This window comes from Thalassophryne amazonica, chromosome 6, assembly GCF_902500255.1.
Source record: "Thalassophryne amazonica chromosome 6, fThaAma1.1, whole genome shotgun sequence".
NCBI classification, from domain to species: Eukaryota; Metazoa; Chordata; class Actinopteri; order Batrachoidiformes; family Batrachoididae; genus Thalassophryne; species Thalassophryne amazonica.
In genome coordinates this window covers 1,548,057-1,568,095 of record NC_047108.1, presented here as the reverse complement: position 1 = coordinate 1,568,095, position 20,039 = coordinate 1,548,057, and the positions used below count along the sequence as shown (strand labels likewise).

The following is a 20,039-nucleotide window of genomic DNA, read 5'->3' as shown; positions in this document are numbered from 1 at the left end:
TGAGCCTCTAATAGAACCCAAGGCACCCCTCAGGTCACCACCAGTATCTCCCTGGGGAGACGGTGGAGGACCCTCACTGCTGACCAATCCTGGAGTCTCCTCACAGTCCATCAGTCCAGACTTAATCACTAGAACTGGAGCTTGGACAGGCTGTGGACTCGTTGGCAGTGTGTCATTTTGAATCACCATAACATTATTATAAGGTTGTGAGTCGATGTCTGTCAATGTAAGATAAATTCTCTGGACCACAGGTGCCACTTCACCCTTTAGAGGCAGTGGTATTTTCTCAGATATAGTTGTGTCAGATTTAGCCATTTATCAATAGCATTTATCATATTATGATTGACAGTAACTAGAAGCAGGATCAACCTGTTGTAAACATGGATAAGACATTGATTGCTTACTTAAATGAATTATATGACAGTTATTAACATGATTACGATAGTTTTGGAATGTGCTTATTATGCTGAACAAGATGATATATGATTTGGGATGCTTTGATGATGGGACCAAAAGTATTTGGACAAAAGTGGCACTTATTGATGTTTAAAGAATGATGCATTGTTGGTATCATGTGAAAGGTCTTACTCTGATGATGATGGTGTATTTACTTTCAAGGATTCATGGACTGGAGATGCTTTATTCTCATTTTAACAATTCTCTGTGTTGGTCATCTTTGACTGAGCCACAGTTTCTTCCCAGGATTTACACACATGAAGCTGTATTACAACATTGTGATAATGAATATGATTTTTCTCAGCTGTTTTGCACAATTTGTTGGTCTTGATTTTAAACAGGTCCTTATTTTCTGCTTTTAATTTTTGTGCTTCTAATTTTTTTCTCATAACTACTCTGTACTGGTGTTCCAATGCAGTCAGCATTTTTTTTGATGAGTATTGAGAACATTTTTCATTTCAGGCCATTTTAACTCTTCTCCTCCCTGCATGTCACTGAGAATTATCTCTAAATTTTTTCTTCTTGTTTACGATTTTTCTTCTACAGATTTCAAATAGAATGTCTTGAAAGTAGACCAAAGGTCCATAAATAATCTGGGTTCAGACATTGTCAATTTTAGTGTTATAAACACTGATACAGAGACAAACAAACTACTCTCGGAAAGACACGAAAAATTTAACAGTTGCCGGTAATGTCCCCCTTGTGCTCACGTGGCCTCAGATCAAGATCAATGATCAAGCTTCTACTACAATCATGCCATGGGGAGATTGTAGCAGATCAATTCTGGGTGTTACTTCACAATCTTGATCTGGTTTTAACAAAGGGAACAGTCCGACAATTCAACCACCCACACTAAATACCCACAGAAACTCCTCAGTGTGCCCTTTATTGTTTCAGGAATCTTCAGTCGTGGAGGAATGTTGAATTCTTCTCTGGTACCTCTCAACACGACACTCTTCGGTACCTAGGGGACTTATCACTGAGGAGCGAACCAGCCCAGCACAAAGTACCACCAGAAAATACAAACCCAAACAAAATAGCAATTATAATGTAACACAGGACCAATGGATCAACAGATACTTGTTCTCTTTAAGTTTTTCTGAACCGAATTATAATTAATTAAATATATAAATAAATTAAATATAATAATTAAGTCTATTATAATGAATTATTGTGCACCTTATTACTCTACTCTTGAATTGTTGTTGAGACATACAAGGTCTGTCCAAAAAGTAACGGACCTTTTTATTTTTTTCAAAAACTATATGGATTTGAATCACATGTGATTGCATCAGCCAAGCTTGAACCTTCGTGCGCATGCGTGAGTTTTTCCACGCCTGTCGGTTGCGTCATTCACCTGTGGGCAGGCTTTGAGTGAGCACTGGTCCACCCCTCCCGTCGGATTTCTTTTTTCTGAGAACTTGCTGAGAGGCTGCCGCTTTGCTCCATGAATTTTTTTCAGAAACTGTTTTGGCACAAAGCAGCTCAGGACGCGCAGCAAAAAAACACCTCTGTGTTGGAAGTCTCACAAGACATGTTGGGGCATGTCCAGCTGTTACACAATTTCTCGGATACTCACTCGACTGAAAGCCATCGAAAGCCGTCTGAATCTTCTGAATGGTTTCCAACACGGAGGTGTTTTTTTTTTTTTTGTTGCGCATCCTGAGCTGCTTCGTGCCGACGCACAAATTCCTCCGCACGTCTTTCATTACAAAATCTCCTGTAACAGTGGAATGTGCCGCAAAAGTGCTATGTCCAGCTCTGTTGCCATTTCTGTGGTAGTCACATGATGTCCCGGATCAACACAGCGTTCAGTTTAGAAATGATCTGGTCGATCCAGCCTGTCGAATGGCCGCTCGGTGCGCCGCGCGCCCTTCACCGCTGTGGGCCGTCTTTAAAAAGGTTTTAACAGTCCATAATCCACGTGACGCCGACAGAATCTTCACCAATATCCAACTGAATCTATCGAATGGTTTCCAACTGCCTGTCTCTAACAGTTTTTGCGAAACATTTCATGGAGCAAAGCGGCAGTCTCTCAGCAAGTTCTCAGACAAAAGAAATCCGACGGGAGGGGTGGACCAGTGCTCACTCAAAGCCTGCCCACAGGTGAATGATGCAACCAACAGGCGTGAAAAAACTCACGCATGCGTACGAAGGTTCAAGCTTGGCTGATGCAATCACACGTGATTCAAATCCATATAGTTTTTGAAAAAAATAAAAAGGTCCGTTACTTTTTGGACAGACCTCGTACGAACATTTAAGACAGACGTGTCAGAGATCACACACTCTTTCGGGATGAAACCCAATAGGCACCTTTAATGAGAGATCAAACACCCTCCTTCCAGGATCAAACACCTGGGTATCAGGGATCACACACCCTGCTTCGAATTTGGTACTAGTAACTTTTTGTGATTTGATCTGCTGTAAAACATACTTAAGCACGAGTGAGACGTCTGCCTTTCCTCAAACACCATAATTTTTGGAAATGGCCAATAGGACAATTTTATTTAAAAGGTTTGACCTTACCTTTGTGTCGAGTACCCTTTAAAGTGATGTTTAGAGAAATTAAGATGCCTTTAAGTCTGGGAGAAGTCTCCATCGATGTTCCTTGAACGTTTTGACAAACAGAGATAAAAGCAGGTTAAATCAGAGAATACTGTAAAATTGTACAATAAATACTACTTGCCACTGCCCCACGTTGGGCACCAAATTTGTTGGGGAAAAACAACCTTTTCTCAAAAGACAGAAATTCTCAGGTTTCCCCCCGTGAGTCTGTGGGCAGTGCAAGATAGAATACACAAACAACATTAATTTAAATTCAAGTTAATCCTACCAGATTTATTAAAACAGCAGAGCAGATCAGTCACCAAAAATCATTCAACTTTTTTTAGTTTTTAAACTTGCAGTCTAGAAATCTGTCCGGGTGGGACTCGCAGTCCCGCATGTCCTTGGTCTGAGGACAAACATGTAATAATGTAACTGCGTGGTAGAAATGGAGAAATAAAGTTAGTCCATAAAGCAGGCCTTGTTGTTAATCCTTAATCGTCCAACGATGTGATGGAAACTGATCTGATAATCACCCTGGGTGCAGAGGTTGCCAGCACATACACCCCCACTCTGCCCTTGCGGTGAGTGTAACTAATTAATGTAGAACAGTGTTAAAGAATCACTGTTTTCAGCTCTGTATGAGAACAGGTCCATGTTCAGTTCACAGTGATGTTATTGTATTTCTCCAGACGCTTTCAAGGTTGGCTTCAGATAAGAAATAACCCAGTCATTGTTCTCCCTGTGGAAGCAAAATTCTTTCACACAGTCATAGTATGAGATCACTCACATTTTACAGAATGCACAAGCAGCAATTAATTTTGAACAGTACCATCATTCAACTGTACATTATTGATCAGCATAATTCAAACATAAATGTACAAACCATTTGATTCTAAACAGAGGCAACAGCACTATTATTTGCAGTAAACATCTTGACCTCATGATCTTTGAACATATCATGAAACATCATGTCAGGCATTAGTCTTTACTAATGACTTTATTAAAAATGGTCAGTGTCTGACATGTTTTAAACCAACATGTTATTTATGAAAACCTTAAACCAAAACACTTTACTGATTTGAGAGTCAACACACCTGTCAGCAGTTCCACATGTACAATATAATTCATAATAAACATATTTTCAATCATTAATCAAACCATATAATATTGTATCATTTCAATTTAAATCAACTGAACACCTATCAAAGCATAGACATACACATTTTCATTCATTTGACATCATGATAAAACATATTATGGCACAAGTATACACGCTATTCAACTTCATTTATTCAATACAGCACCTACTTCATTTAAACCTGCATGGCGTACATACTTCTAAACATTTGTTACTTTTTGAAAATAATGAACACAAAATCTTTTGTTCAGTTTGGTAACTAATTAGCATTGTTAGCATGCAAAGCTAATTATGAGTAAAATATCATATATTTTCATTTATTCTTTACACAGGTTACATCTTCCACTGGTTCCCCACAAGGATGTGTGCTCTCTCCTCTCTTGTTCATTGTCTACATAAACATGTGCCGTAGAGGATAGATCTGTTTTAAAGCATGCAGACGACACAGTTGTCAGCCTGCTAAAAAACAATGATAGGAGCCACGGCCCAGTTCTCACTGATTTCCTTGACTGTTGTAGTAAGTTTTTTCTTGAGATGAACATTTCTAAAACAAAAGACATGATCATCGACTTTTCTGAAAACAGTACTCTCAATCAAGAGGTAACAGTTTTAAAAGGTCAGACAGTGGAGTGTGTCAACACATATAAATATCTTGGAACAGTCATCGATGACAAACTGAACTTTGACGCAAACTGCAATGCTGTGTACAAATAGGGACGCCAGTGTCTGTATTTTCTGAGAAAAGTGACCACTTTTAACAACGACAAGACCATGCTGACCTTGTTTTATTCTGCTTTTATAGAATCAGTTTTATCCTTTTGTCTTGTTTCATGGTTTGGAAACATGTCCCTCAAAAACAAAAATTGTTTAAACCAAATTGTGAAATAGTCAAGCAAACTGATTGGAGAGTCTCAGCTTCAACCAGAATCCCTGTATGCTGAACAGGTACAGAGGATAATTGGTTCGATTCTGAGAGACGACTCCAACCCTCTTCATGGTGAGTTTCAGCTGTTCCCTTCAGGTTGGAGGTTTAGGGTACCAGCTTGTAAAACCAAACATTACAAAAACAGTTTTGTGCATAGGGGTTTTTTTGTAGTAGGGAGATGAAAACGGGTACACATGTGTGACTTGCATAGACGTACAAAAAAGTCTCTTGCACCATCAGTCTACTCCCAACAGGAAGTCGGCCATTTTGAATTTTCTTGTCATTTTGCCATGATTTTCACACGTTGTATTTGAACAAACTCCTCCTAGGGATTTTGTCCAATGCACTTCAAATTTCTTTCACAGCATCCAGAGATGATACTGACCAAAAGTTATCGAAAGCTTTTCTCTATGTTGAAGGGTGTGGCCGCTATAGTGCCTCCATTTTGAACCCTTCGCCAAGGAACATCAAGTCATGATAACTCCTTTATGCTTTGCCTGATTGACTTGAAACTTCAAATGTATGATGACGGTTGGCCCCTAAACACACCCAGCCCCTCTGTTTGTACACTGAGCACCCCTGAGTGGATGAACCATGAACATGTCATAACTCCTTGATGCATTGTGTGATTTGTTTAAAATTTTAACTGTGTGATGAGTGGTTGCCCTTGTATGCACATGCCCACATGTGGTCACAAGGGCACCCACTGGCCTGGGTAGGCGGTTGCGCGGAATGAGGGCCCGTATCTCACTGCTTGCAGTCCAAGTTATTATTCTTATTATTATTCTCACTCTTGAAATCGAAACTTCGACCTGTTCCTGTGCTCAAAAACTCACCAAACTTTGCAAAGTCATCCGGACGGATCCACAATTCGATATTTTGGGGGTGTCGCACATGGTCGCAACGAAATCGTGAAATAGCGCCCCCTAGAAATTTTCAAAAACCCCTCCACGTTGGGGTTTTTTCATCGTAGCCTCACGAAATTCGGTACACATATTTACCATGCCGGGACACAAAAAAGTCTCTTACCGTCATGGTGAAATATCAACAGGAAGTCAGCCATTTTGATTTTAAGTTTCGATTTTTAGCTAATTTTTGCCAGTTTTGGCCATTTCCACTACTTACATTTGAACAAACTCGTCCTAGGGATTTCATCCAATCGTCTTCAAATTTGGTCAACATCATCACGACACAATGGTGATCAAAAGTTATCAAAAGTTTCTAATTAGGTCAAAAGGCGTGGCTGCTAGGGGTCGTCAAACTTTGGCGATCTTTTCGGAGTACGCTGTTTCACTTCGAACGGCTGTCACGCCCACATACTTCATCGTAGATCCTTCAAACTTGCTGGACATGATGTCTACATATATTAAGTTCCCACCTCCGCCATAGCGCCCCCCGGTGGTGGTGGGAAATGTCCTATTTTTACTTTAACAGCTCCTGATGTCACATACTTAACCCAATCAACTTCATTCCACTTCTAAAACATGCAGAACAAGTTGGTGAACATAGGCGTCCGTGTGGCAGCGTGCCAAATATTGCCCATTCGCCATGAAATTACGTTCTTCCTTTTGATGGCTTTAATTTTGTCATATCATCATGAAAATTGATACACAGGTCGAGCACGACAACCTCTTACAATTCATAGGGGCGTCACCCATGGGCGGGGCAAAATGCCTCAATAGCGCCCCCTTGAATTTTTAAAAAACCCCTCCCCATCGGGGTTTTTTTGGAGTAGGGAGATGAAAATTGGTACACGTGTGACTTGCATAGACGTACAAAAAAGTCTTTTGCACCATAGGTCTACTCCAAACAGGAAGTCAGCCATTTTGAATTTTCTTGTCATTTTGGCGTGATTTCCGCATGTTGTATTTGAACAAACTCCTCCTAAGGATTTTGTCCAATGCACTTCAAATTTCTTCCCCATCACCCACAGACCATACTGACCAAAAGTTATCGAAAGCTTTTCTTTATGTAGAAGGGTGTGGCCGCTATGGCGCCGCCATTTTGACCCTTTGCCATGGAACATTATACTTAAACAGGTACTGATGTCACATACTTAACACCATCAACATCTAAAACATGCAGAACAAGTTGGTGAACGTAGGCAATGATCGCCGTGAACTTGCGAGTAACGGCTTCTGTGTGGTGGCGTATCGAATATCGCCCCTTCACCATGAAATTACGTTCTTCCTTTTGATGGCTTTAATTTTGTCATATCATCATGAAAATTGATACACAGGTCAAGCATGACAACCTCTTACAATTCATATGGGCGTCGCCCGTGGGCGGGTCAAAATGCCTCAATAGCGCCCCCTTGAAACTTTCAAAAACCCCTCCCCATAGGGGTTTTTTGGTAGTAGGGAGATGAAAATTGGTACACATGTGTGACTTGCATAGACGTACAAAAAAGTCTCTTGCACCATTGGTCTACTCCAAACAGGAATTCAGCCATTTGGAATTTTCTTGTCATTTTACCATGATTTCCACATGTTGTATTTGAACAAACTCCTCCCAGGGATTTTGTCCAATGCACTTCAAATTTCTTTAACAGCAGCCAGAGATGACACTGACCAAAAGTTATTGAAAGCTTTTCTTTATGTTGAAGGGTGTGCCGCTATTGTGCTGCCATTTTGACCCTTCGCCATGCAACATCAAGTCATAACTCCTTCATGCTTTGACTGATTGACTTGAAACTTCACATGTATAATGAGGGTCAGCCCCTTACCACACCTTGCCCCTCTGTTTGTACACTGAGCACCCCCTAGTGGTTGAACTATCAACATGTCATAACTCCTTCATGCATTGTGTGATTTGTTTACAAATTTAACTGTGTGATGAGTGGTTGCCCCTGTATGCACATGCGTACATCTGGTCACAAGGGCACCCACTGGCCTGGGTAGGCGGTTGCACAGAACGAGGGCCCGTATATGACTGCTTGCAGTCCTAGATATTATTATTATTATTATTCTCACTCTTGAAATCGAAATTTCGGCGTGTTCCCGTGCTCAAAAACTCACCAAACTTTCCAAAGTCATCCGGCCGGATCCGAAATTCAATATTCTGGGGGCGTCGCACATGGTCGCAGCGAAATCGCGAAATAGCGCACCCTAGAAATTTTCAAAAACCCCTCCGAATTGGTTTTTTTTCATCGCAGCCTCACGAAATTTGGTACACATATTTACCATGCTAGGATGCACAAAAAAAGTCACTGTCATGGTGAAATGTCAACAGGAAGTCAGCCATTGTGATTTTAAGTTTCGATTTTAAGCTAATTTTTGCCATTTTTGGCCATTTCCTCTACTTACATTTGAACGAACTCATCCTAGGGATTTCATCCGATTGTCTTCAAATTTGGTCAACATCATCACGACACAATGGTGATCAAAAGTTATCAAAAGAATGTAATTAGGTCAAAAGGCGTGGCTGCTAGGGTTGTCAAACTTTGGCAAGCTTTTCGCAGGGCTCCGTTTCACTTTGAACGGCTGTCACGCCCACATACTTCATCATAGATCCTTCAAACTTGCTGGATATGATGAGGGCTCTGCGCTGAACGTCTGCATATATTAACTTCCCACCTTTGCCATAGCGCCCCCCGGTGGTAACACAAAATGTCCTATTTTTACTTTAACAGGTCCTGATGTCACATAGTTAAACCAATCAACTTCATTCGACTTCTAAAACATGCAGAACAAGTTGGTGAACATAGGCAATGAATGCCGTGAAGTTATGAGTAATGGCGTCCATGTGGTGGCGTGCCAAATATTGCCCATTCGCCATGAAATTTTGTTCTTCTTTTTGACAGCTTTAATTTTGTCATATCATTATGAAAATTGATACACACATCAAACACAACATCCTCTTACAATTCATAAGGGCGTCGCCCATGGGCGGGGCAAATTGCCTCAATAGCACCCCCTTGAAACTTTGAAAAACCCCTCTCCATAATGTTTTTTTTTTTTTTTGGAGTAGGGAGATAAAAATTTGTACACGTGTGACTTGCACAGACGTATAAAAGTCTCTTGCACCATGGGTCTACTCTAAACAGGAAGTCAGCCATTTTGAATTTTCTTCTCATTTTGGCGTGATTTCCACACTTATTTGAACGAACCCGTCCTTGGGATTTTGTCCAATGCACTTCAAATTTCTTTCACAGCATCCAGAGATGATAGCGATCAAAACTTTTCGAAAGCTTTTCTCTATGTCGAAGGGTGTGGTTGCTATGGCGCTGCCATTTTGACCCTTCGCCATGGATCATTATATTTAAACAGGCACTGATGCCACATACTTAACACCATCAACTTCATTCCACTTCAAAAACATGCAGAACAAGTTGGTGAACGTAGGCGATGATCGCTGTTAAGTTACGAGTACCGGCATCTGTGTGGCGCCATGCCAAATATCAACCATTCACCATGGAATTACGTTCTTCCTTTTTATGGCTTTAATTTTGTAATATCATCATGAAAATTGATACACAGGTACAGCGCAACAACCTCTTACAATTCATAGGGCGTCGCTCATGAGCGGGGCAAAATGCCTCAATAGCGCCACCTTGAAATATTCAAAAAACCCTCCCCTAGGGGTTTTTTTGGATTAGAGAATGAAAATTGGTACACGTGTGACCTGCCTAGACGTACAAAAAAGACTTTTACTTTCCAAACAGGAAGTCGGCCATTTTCAGTTTTTTCTCATTTTGGCGTGATTTCCACACGTATTTGAACAAACTCCTCCTACAGATTTTGTCCAATGCACTTCCAATTTCTTTTACAGCATCCAGAGATGATATTGATCAAAAGTTATCGAAAGCTTTTCTCTATGTCGAAGGGCGTGGCTGCTATGGCGCCACCATTTTGACATGTGTGATGACAGTTGGCCCTTGAACACACCTGCCCCCTCTGTTTGTGCTCTGAGCGCCCCCTAGTGGATAAACAATCAACTGGTCATAACTCCTTCATGCATTGTGTGATTTGCTTGAAATTTGAGCTGTGTGATGAGTGGTTGCCCCTGTACGCACATGCCCACATCTGGTCACAAGGGGATGCGCTGGCCTGGGTAGGTGGTCGCGTGAAACGAGGGCCTGTATATGACTGCTTGCAGTCCTAGTTATTATTATTATTATTATTATCATTATTATTATTATTATTATTATTATGGACAATTTGAAATCCAAATTTGGGCCTTTTCCCATGCTCAAAAACTCACCAAACTTTGCAAAGTCCTTCGGTCAGATCTGAATTTCGATATTTTGGGGGTTGTGCACATGGTCGCAACAAAATGGTGAAATAGCGCCCCCTACATATTTTCAAAAAACCCTCCACATTTTTTTTTTTTTTTTATTGTAGCTGCACGATATTCGGTACAAATATTTACCATGCTAGGACGCACAAAAAATTCTGTTATCGTCATGGGGGAAATGTTTCAATTTTGAGGATTTGGCATTTTGGCAATTTCCACTACTTACATTTGAACGAACTCGTTCTAGGGATTTCAGCCAATCGTCTTCAAATTTGGTCGACATCATCATGAACCAATGGTGATCAAAATTTATCAAAAGAATGTAATTAGTTCAAAAGGAGTGGCTGCTAGGATTTGTCAAACTTTGGCAAGCTTTTCGCAGGGCTCCGTTTCACTTTGAACGGCTGTCACGCCCACATACTTCATCATAGATCCTTCAAACTTGCTGGATATGATGAGGGCTCTGCGCTGAACGTCTGCATATATTAACTTCCCACCTTTGCCATAGCGCCCCCCGGTGGTAACACAAAATGTCCTATTTTTACTTTAACAGGTCCTGATGTCACATAGTTAAACCAATCAACTTCATTCGACTTCTAAAACATGCAGAACAAGTTGGTGAACATAGGCAATGAATGCCGTGAAGTTATGAGTAATGGCGTCCATGTGGTGGCGTGCCAAATATTGCCCATTCGCCATGAAATTTTGTTCTTCTTTTTGACAGCTTTAATTTTGTCATATCATTATGAAAATTGATACACACATCAAACACAACATCCTCTTACAATTCATAAGGGCGTCGCCCATGGGCGGGGCAAATTGCCTCAATAGCACCCCCTTGAAACTTTGAAAAACCCCTCTCCATAATGTTTTTTTTTTTTTTTGGAGTAGGGAGATAAAAATTTGTACACGTGTGACTTGCACAGACGTATAAAAGTCTCTTGCACCATGGGTCTACTCTAAACAGGAAGTCAGCCATTTTGAATTTTCTTCTCATTTTGGCGTGATTTCCACACTTATTTGAACGAACCCGTCCTTGGGATTTTGTCCAATGCACTTCAAATTTCTTTCACAGCATCCAGAGATGATAGCGATCAAAACTTTTCGAAAGCTTTTCTCTATGTCGAAGGGTGTGGTTGCTATGGCGCTGCCATTTTGACCCTTCGCCATGGATCATTATATTTAAACAGGCACTGATGCCACATACTTAACACCATCAACTTCATTCCACTTCAAAAACATGCAGAACAAGTTGGTGAACGTAGGCGATGATCGCTGTTAAGTTACGAGTACCGGCATCTGTGTGGCGCCATGCCAAATATCAACCATTCACCATGGAATTACGTTCTTCCTTTTTATGGCTTTAATTTTGTAATATCATCATGAAAATTGATACACAGGTACAGCGCAACAACCTCTTACAATTCATAGGGGCGTCGCTCATGAGCGGGGCAAAATGCCTCAATAGCGCCACCTTGAAATATTCAAAAAACCCTCCCCTAGGGGTTTTTTTGGATTAGAGAATGAAAATTGGTACACGTGTGACCTGCCTAGACGTACAAAAAAGACTTTTACTTTCCAAACAGGAAGTCGGCCATTTTCAGTTTTTTCTCATTTTGGCGTGATTTCCACACGTATTTGAACAAACTCCTCCTACAGATTTTGTCCAATGCACTTCCAATTTCTTTTACAGCATCCAGAGATGATATTGATCAAAAGTTATCGAAAGCTTTTCTCTATGTCGAAGGGCGTGGCTGCTATGGCGCCACCATTTTGACATGTGTGATGACAGTTGGCCCTTGAACACACCTGCCCCCTCTGTTTGTGCTCTGAGCGCCCCCTAGTGGATAAACAATCAACTGGTCATAACTCCTTCATGCATTGTGTGATTTGCTTGAAATTTGAGCTGTGTGATGAGTGGTTGCCCCTGTACGCACATGCCCACATCTGGTCACAAGGGGATGCGCTGGCCTGGGTAGGTGGTCGCGTGAAACGAGGGCCTGTATATGACTGCTTGCAGTCCTAGTTATTATTATTATTATTATTATCATTATTATTATTATTATTATTATTATGGACAATTTGAAATCCAAATTTGGGCCTTTTCCCATGCTCAAAAACTCACCAAACTTTGCAAAGTCCTTCGGTCAGATCTGAATTTCGATATTTTGGGGGTTGTGCACATGGTCGCAACAAAATGGTGAAATAGCGCCCCCTACATATTTTCAAAAAACCCTCCACATTTTTTTTTTTTTTTTATTGTAGCTGCACGATATTCGGTACAAATATTTACCATGCTAGGACGCACAAAAAATTCTGTTATCGTCATGGGGGAAATGTTTCAATTTTGAGGATTTGGCATTTTTGGCAATTTCCACTACTTACATTTGAACGAACTCGTTCTAGGGATTTCAGCCAATCGTCTTCAAATTTGGTCGACATCATCATGAACCAATGGTGATCAAAATTTATCAAAAGAATGTAATTAGTTCAAAAGGAGTGGCTGCTAGGATTTGTCAAACTTTGGCAAGCTTTTCAGAGCACACCGTTTCACTTCGAACGGATGTCACGCCTTCATCGTAGATCCTTCAAACTTGATGGACATGATGAGGGCTCTGCCCTCAACATCTGCATATATTAACTTCCCATCTCCACCATAGCGCCCCCGGTGGTAACAGGAAATGTCCTATTTTTACTTTAACAGTGTTGTGTGGGCCGCTGAAGAGGAGGTACTGTTGGCCCACCACCACCAGAGGGCACCCTGCCTGGAGTGCGGGCTCCAGGCACCAGAGGGCGCTGCCATCTCACAGGAGCAGCCGGGGTGACAGCTGTCACCTACGACAGCTGTTACCAATCATCTGATCCACACCGGTATATCTGCAAGACGTCATCTCCACTTCTTTGCCGAGATATCGCTCTACCAAGGAGGTAACGATCTCAGCTGACTGTGTTGACTTACTAACAGGAATATCTATTGCTTGTGTGTGTTGGACAACAGATATTCTGTTTCTTTTTTCGACGAGAGGTGGAGGTGGTTTTCCCACCATACGTGTTGCTGGGTGCACACGCACCCACATCTAACTGTTTTTGTTCCTCGCCAGCAGTACCAGATCCGACAAGCGGAGGCAGTGGCCACCTGGGTGTTCGGGACTTGGCGGCTCCAGTATTCCCGGGGTTCGGTGGCAGAGGAAATCTCGTGTGGTTCCGGTTCTGCTTTGGACGGACGTCTCTTATCTTCGAGCCTGCCCACGTGACACATTTATTGTGAATTGACTACTTAACTACAATTGTTATTCGCCGTGTTGGTTGTGCTTCTTCACAACAGTAAAGTGTTGTTATTTGACTTCCTCCATTGTCCGTTCATTTGCGCCCCTGTTGTGGGTCCGTGTTCCTACACTTTCACAACAAACAGGTCCTGATGTCACATAGTTAACCCAATCAACTGTTTTTGCAAATGAACTCTTCAAATATTTCAAGACGATGAAGGTCGATATGTTATGGTAATAGGCACAACTGGAGGAATAAAAATAACCATACTAATGTGTACGCCCCAAATGAAGATTGTCCACAGTTTATGAAAAAGGTTGCAAATTTATTAGCAGATAAAAACAAGGGGATTATACTTTTGGGGGGTGATTTCAATTGCACTCTGGACTCAAAGCTGGATAGGTTACCTACAATAAGAAAATCTCAATCTAAAATGTCTAAGGGGCTATCAGATATGATGAAGGAACTGGGCCTTGTAAGGTGACGTGTGCCTTCATTAGGGCCCTGTCCCACTGGCGTTTAGGAGGATTTGCGTATGGATTGCGCACAAAATTGGCCCATATTCACCAAACATCCGCAATATCCGTGTAACATGCCTGACATGAGTAACATGAGTTGGCCGTCATCCGAACATGCCCGTGATCATCATCAGAGGCACGTATGTCCGCAGCCAGGATTTTTGAGCTGTTCAAAAATCTGAAAGTGGATAACATCCGCCTTACATACTCCATATATACTCAATTCATACACAGTACACACTCACTCTATGCGCTGTATATCTGCCATTAACTGCTGATATCCGCAACTGACGGGGATTTGCAGCTTGACAGCGGACCGGGACAGTGTGTAAAACAAATATATATCGTGCCCATCATGTCCACATCACAAACTAAAATATGTTGTAGCAAATGCATACAGATTGGCCACGAATAAAGCGTTTTTATTACATCTGCTTTGTAGCTGATTTGCGGACAATCTATGAATGCATAACAAACACGTCACGTAAACCCAAAGTACTATATTTGGCAGAAAGCGACATACCTGCCAGTCAGTGCCAGTCCGGCTGTGCAAATCCACAAAGACGTAGCTGCTGCAATCCAGGACTTTTATTTAACACCAACAAAAGTAAGAGTTGCTGTTTAGCCACAACTCACGCTGAAGTCTGTTTTCTGTGAGGCTTTCAAAAAAAAAAAACACAGTGTCACACCCCGAGCGGTTTCCCCCCTCCCGCTCCCCAAACTCATGAACAGTTAACCTTTGCATGACAACATGAACATTACCTCTGTGATCAACTTGTCCAAGTCCAGCAAATGCTCCAGAGTCTGTATTGTTGGTGTGAATAGTGATGCCGAAAGGAGTGAGTGCGCTTATTTTATGACCACAATGCAGATGCCTTGCACGCACAAACGTGTGCGATGCATTCATAATACACCTGTAATACTACCATGATAATCTCAGTGTGTCGGATCAGTTTCCTCACTACATGCGTTATATAACCGTGATTGTTCATCATATATTCGCTATATATTACTAATATCTCCGTGATTCATACTGGGACATTTGTCATTTTTGGCCATTTTTGTTGCGGACGACAACGAACACCCGCAATTTGTATACTCAATTCATGCGCAATTAATCCTGTCCCCAGTGGGACAGGGCTCTTAGAGAGAGTGGTGTCAACTCAGAACATGGTGCCATTTTGTTTCCAATTGAGCTCAACATTTTTTAAAATCATTTAACCACATACAGCAACACATCCAGGTACAGGTACTATCAAAATAATTATAAAAATAATTAAGCTATGAAATTTACATAAATTTATAATTTATGATGATTTATTTATTTAATTTAAAGCCTAATTTATGCAGCTGCAGCTCTGTAACTCCGTGTCATGCAATGACATGCGTGACACTTTTAACATTCTCAGTCTGTGGATTATGCTTTATTCTGGACTCACCTCCAAATCAAAGGTAAGATGTTCAGTTTCATCTTTTATCAACTTTGTGCTGTAAATGTGCGGACATTTTGGTTCCATTTTTAATCAGTGTGCGCACTGTAAAAACTATTATGATGGTAGATGAAGGATTGAAAGCAGAAAAGTGTCAAATCACAGCCATTTGTGTCTGATTTAACAGGTGCATGTCAGGCTTCATGTCCCAGTCTGAAACATGGTTTGAAAAAAATAAATGGTCAGACTTTTAATCACAGAAATTACACTGATCCCACTTTCCTGAAATCGGCGAGTGTCAGAGCTGAACTTTAATTTCTACCTCTGCACATCCAGACTGCTGGGGTTTTTAATGGAAATACATTGCGATCGGATGGGACATTTTTTCTGATGTGAGCGATGTAACAGATTAGATACAGTCAGGAGGAGGTGACCATCTATGGTAATCCTGAATCTGGACATGCACCTCATTTAATGACCTTGTCAAAATTTCCTCTGAAATTTTTTTCCGCCAAATGTATTTGATCCATTATCAAAATGTAAATGGCATACTCACTGCAGAAGTAGTGAAAGCACTAAACTTTGCTGTTTTTACTACACTCAAAGTCCAATGTCAGGAAATGTTTTGTAAAATGATTAAAATGCTAAAATAAAAAGTAAAAAAAAATCTCATCATATGTAGAGCTCTGTTAATGAATATTTACTGTAAAGCAAGCTTGGCTTGGTTTCAGGCCGTTCATAAACTTGTCCATGTCTCTGACTTTCCTGCAGCAACTGTGTGGCCCTTATGTCTTCATCATCTTCACGATCTTCCTGCTGGGATTCTTCATCTTCACCTACTACAAGGTGCCAGAGACAAAAGGGCGCACCTTTGAGGAGATTGCAGAAGAATTCCGCCTGTCAGCAAATCGGGGCTCTGACAAATACTCAGCCCGAGAGGAGTTCAGTGCAATCAGGGGGGATGAACCCACCCTTTAAAAATTACCATATGTCATGCACACACTTGTATGCAGCTCATTTAGCGTATTAAACTACTACTATTGATACACTACTACTATATATATATATATATATATATATATATATATACACACACGAGGTCTGTTAGAAAAGTATCTGCTGTTTTAATAAACCTGGTAGGATTAACTTGAATTCAAATTATTGTTGTCTGTGGATTCTATTTGCACTGTCCACAGACTCACGAGGGGAAACCTGAGATTTTCTATGTTTTTAGAAAAGGTTATTTTTGTAGTTTTTCCCCAACAACGGACAGGCAGAGATGGTCATATCCAGCGAGATGGGGGAGGGGAGTGACTTTGTATGCATGTTTTATGTTTGAGTCAATGTTGGGAATTTTCGCCTCCAAACATTCTTAAAACCTTGATAAGACAAACAGAGTCAAGCAACCACTTCTTATTCAGATTTTCAGCTGCAATTTTCAGGCACCACAGACTTTAGGTGCGTCAACAAGTCCTTGGCTAAAACGGGAATGGCTTTTACTGGGAGGAGTAGGGACACTAAAGCACAGTAGCCTGACACATTCCTAGGCAATCTGTCAAAAATTCTATTATCTCCACACCTCCACCACACGCCACTTCGGCTGACTGGTATAAATGAACCGTTTATCTGTATTATTCGACTACACCACTTGTCTTATTACATTTTCAGCTAAAGCTTCATAGGCTAAGAGTGTGTTAACTCATCACGTCAACAGTTCAAGCTTGAACTGGAGTTGTGAGCTTTTCAATATCATCATAATTCTCAGCACAGTCATTATAGTTTTCTCCACTAAGGTTTGACTGTTTCAATGCTTGATATTTTGGCATAGTTTGTTGGAAAGCCAGATTACACTGTACAAATGTATTTGACACCATTTTGCCAACCATTGTTTTGATATAAGGGATCACACAACACATGCAAAGTCCAATCAGAATTAGGACTATAATAACTGGTGTCACCATTTTCAATAGTAACTGCCACCATGGTCCTGAAGTTAACCAGGACCAGGGATTCCACCGGTTCACGGCTAGGGTGTCTTTATGCATTGCATCACGAAGTTTATTCAGCTCTTCCAATGCGTCCTGCATATCCACTGAATGAATGGAGTCTGGGATGAAAGTACAGCATGTTGTGTTCAGCAGAACACAAACTCCTCCCTGTGAACCAGTAAGCAAGTCTAAAACCATGCGATTTTGCATCACCATGGTACGTAAAGCATCTATTTCAGTATTTTGAGCTGCTACTATTTTCTCAGTTACATTCATGAACAGACCCAATCGATAATTCAGAGTTTCAATCATTAATGAAATTTTTTTTTTCCCACTCCTATCCAGGGGAACAATGAATGTGCTATTTTATCTCCTACAGACCACAATTTTTGATCCTTTGGTACATCCGAGCCCCACATGTGATCATGTGGTAACACATCTGGGTATATCAATCTCCTCCGTCTGGTGCTGCCATTCTTCTCTGTGGAGGTCCTTGGCACTACCACATATGTATGGTCAGTCACCTGGGTAGGTGCACACACACCACCCCAATTTGGTGGGAGACTCATGTACAGTCTGGAACCACAAAGCCAATAGATGTCATCATACACCGGAGTACCATTTACAGGTGGTAGCAAAAACTTACTAACATAAGCACATGATTCATCCGTTCCCCATGGACAGGAGCCTGTATAATTACATCCCCGTCCAATGTGATGAAGATAAGTACCATCCACATATTATGTTTTGGTTAGGCTTAAATTATTTGATAAAACATACGTTTGGGTACACAGACGTTTCTTAATTTTACCTACAGTTTTATTCCCTGTCCCGTAAAAGCAAATTGGGAATGGCCGTTGTGATGACAATTTAACGTGATGATATTTTTGCATTTCCCTTCAGTCTAGTCAATGGAGCAGCACTTGGGCACGCTTGTACGTCCTCTGTTGAAATCCCTATCATATAAGTGGTTGCACTGAGGCAAGTGGTGTTACATCTTGTCAGATTTGCTGAGAACTGTTGCCCCCGAAATAGTTTGATTATGCATCCGTATGATAAGACATTCTGTCACCCTAGCAGGGTACGGTTTAGCCGTCAGAGCTGGGTGTGTTGAGGATATAGCCATTTGCGAACAAACATAACAATTAGTAACGTAATTCCATAGCCAATAAATGAACATATCTGTACCACATATTAGTATGGTATATATGAGGGTGTCCATCTGTCGCATTCACATTATGAATAAACCTCTTCTGACGTTGCTTGCGTTGTTCTCTGGCTCGGTCCACAGTGAGCTGCAATTCTTGGGTCAACCACCAGGCCAGGAATCCGAGGAGCATGAAACACACTAAGATCACAACGCAACCGGCTGCCCTACCAACAGTCCGGCAGCGGCGGCGCTGAGCACGCCGCTCTGGGGTCTGCTGTAGTTCAGTCATGATTACTAGGATACAGTGTTGTTAACCAACCTCACCTAATAGTGCAAGGATCTCCCTGCTTCACTGGCATTGAGACAATCTATTGCTAATTAAATAGACTCCCTTTGTAGCCAGACTTCCCCTTACACTGTGGAGGCAGCCAACACACGCTGTATCTTACAGTGACTTAGATGTATCCACGTTGATCTCTCCGCTATCTTTACTGCAGTTGGTGTTGTTAACAGCACTTGGTATGGACCTTCCCCACGAGGACTGGACCAGTTCTTCCTCTTAATCACTCTGATGAACACCCAGTCTCCTGGCTGGACTACTGGAAGGCCGTCCTGTGGAAGATCAAAATTATTCGGCAGTAAATGTGTTTAAGTTATCTCTTTCTGTGTTAATGTCTTTTTCATAAAATCTGCTAATGTTTGTTCCTCATCTGCTGTTTTAGTATCCATGTCAAAAATTGGTAGACGATATGGTCGTCCATAAAGTATCTCAAATGGTGTTAAACCTGATGGTGTTGGTGTTATTCTCATATACAATTTTACTAGGTCCAACATTCAATCCAGGTTTGTTTTGTCTCTTCTATACATTTCCTTAATCTTATTTTTATTGTACCCTTTGTCCTTTCCACTAATCCTGCACTGTGTGGGTGGTAAGCACAATGATGTTTTAACTTAATTTTCATGTGTTCTGCTACTCTTTGTACAACTTCATTTACAAAATGTGTTCCATTATCACTGTACAATGTCTCTGGTATTCCATAATACGGAATAATTGTCTTACACAGTGCTTTTGCTACTGTTAAAGCATCTGCTTTTTGTGATGGAACAATTTCTACCCATTTTGAAAAGGCATCAATTAATACTAGACAGTATTGATAAGGTCCACATCGATTTAGTTCAATAAAGTCCATATGAACAATTTGAAAAGGATACTGTGGTTTTGGGAATTGCCCTCTCCAGGGTCTTATACTTCCCTGTGGGTTGTGTTTCAATCAGGTAACACAGGCTTTACAAAAATTTTTTGAGTATAAATTAAATCCATAGGTAGTAAAGTATTGGTCTACCATATATACCATCCCCCCTGTCGACACACCCATGTGTCGCAA

At 41.1% G+C, this 20,039-nt stretch overlaps 1 protein-coding gene across 1 annotated transcript in view; it reads left to right on the top strand.

Moving 5' to 3' along the window:
• The window catches only part of slc2a1a (solute carrier family 2 member 1a), a 261,459-nt gene extending 244,927 nt beyond the window's left edge, over positions 1-16,532 (top strand). The window contains exon 9 of the mRNA XM_034171652.1: positions 16,288-16,532. Coding sequence (XP_034027543.1) covers positions 16,288-16,494 — 207 coding nt within the window. The 3' untranslated portion in view covers positions 16,495-16,532. The remainder of the gene's footprint in view (positions 1-16,287) is intronic.
• The last annotated feature ends 3,507 nt before the right edge of the window (positions 16,533-20,039 follow it).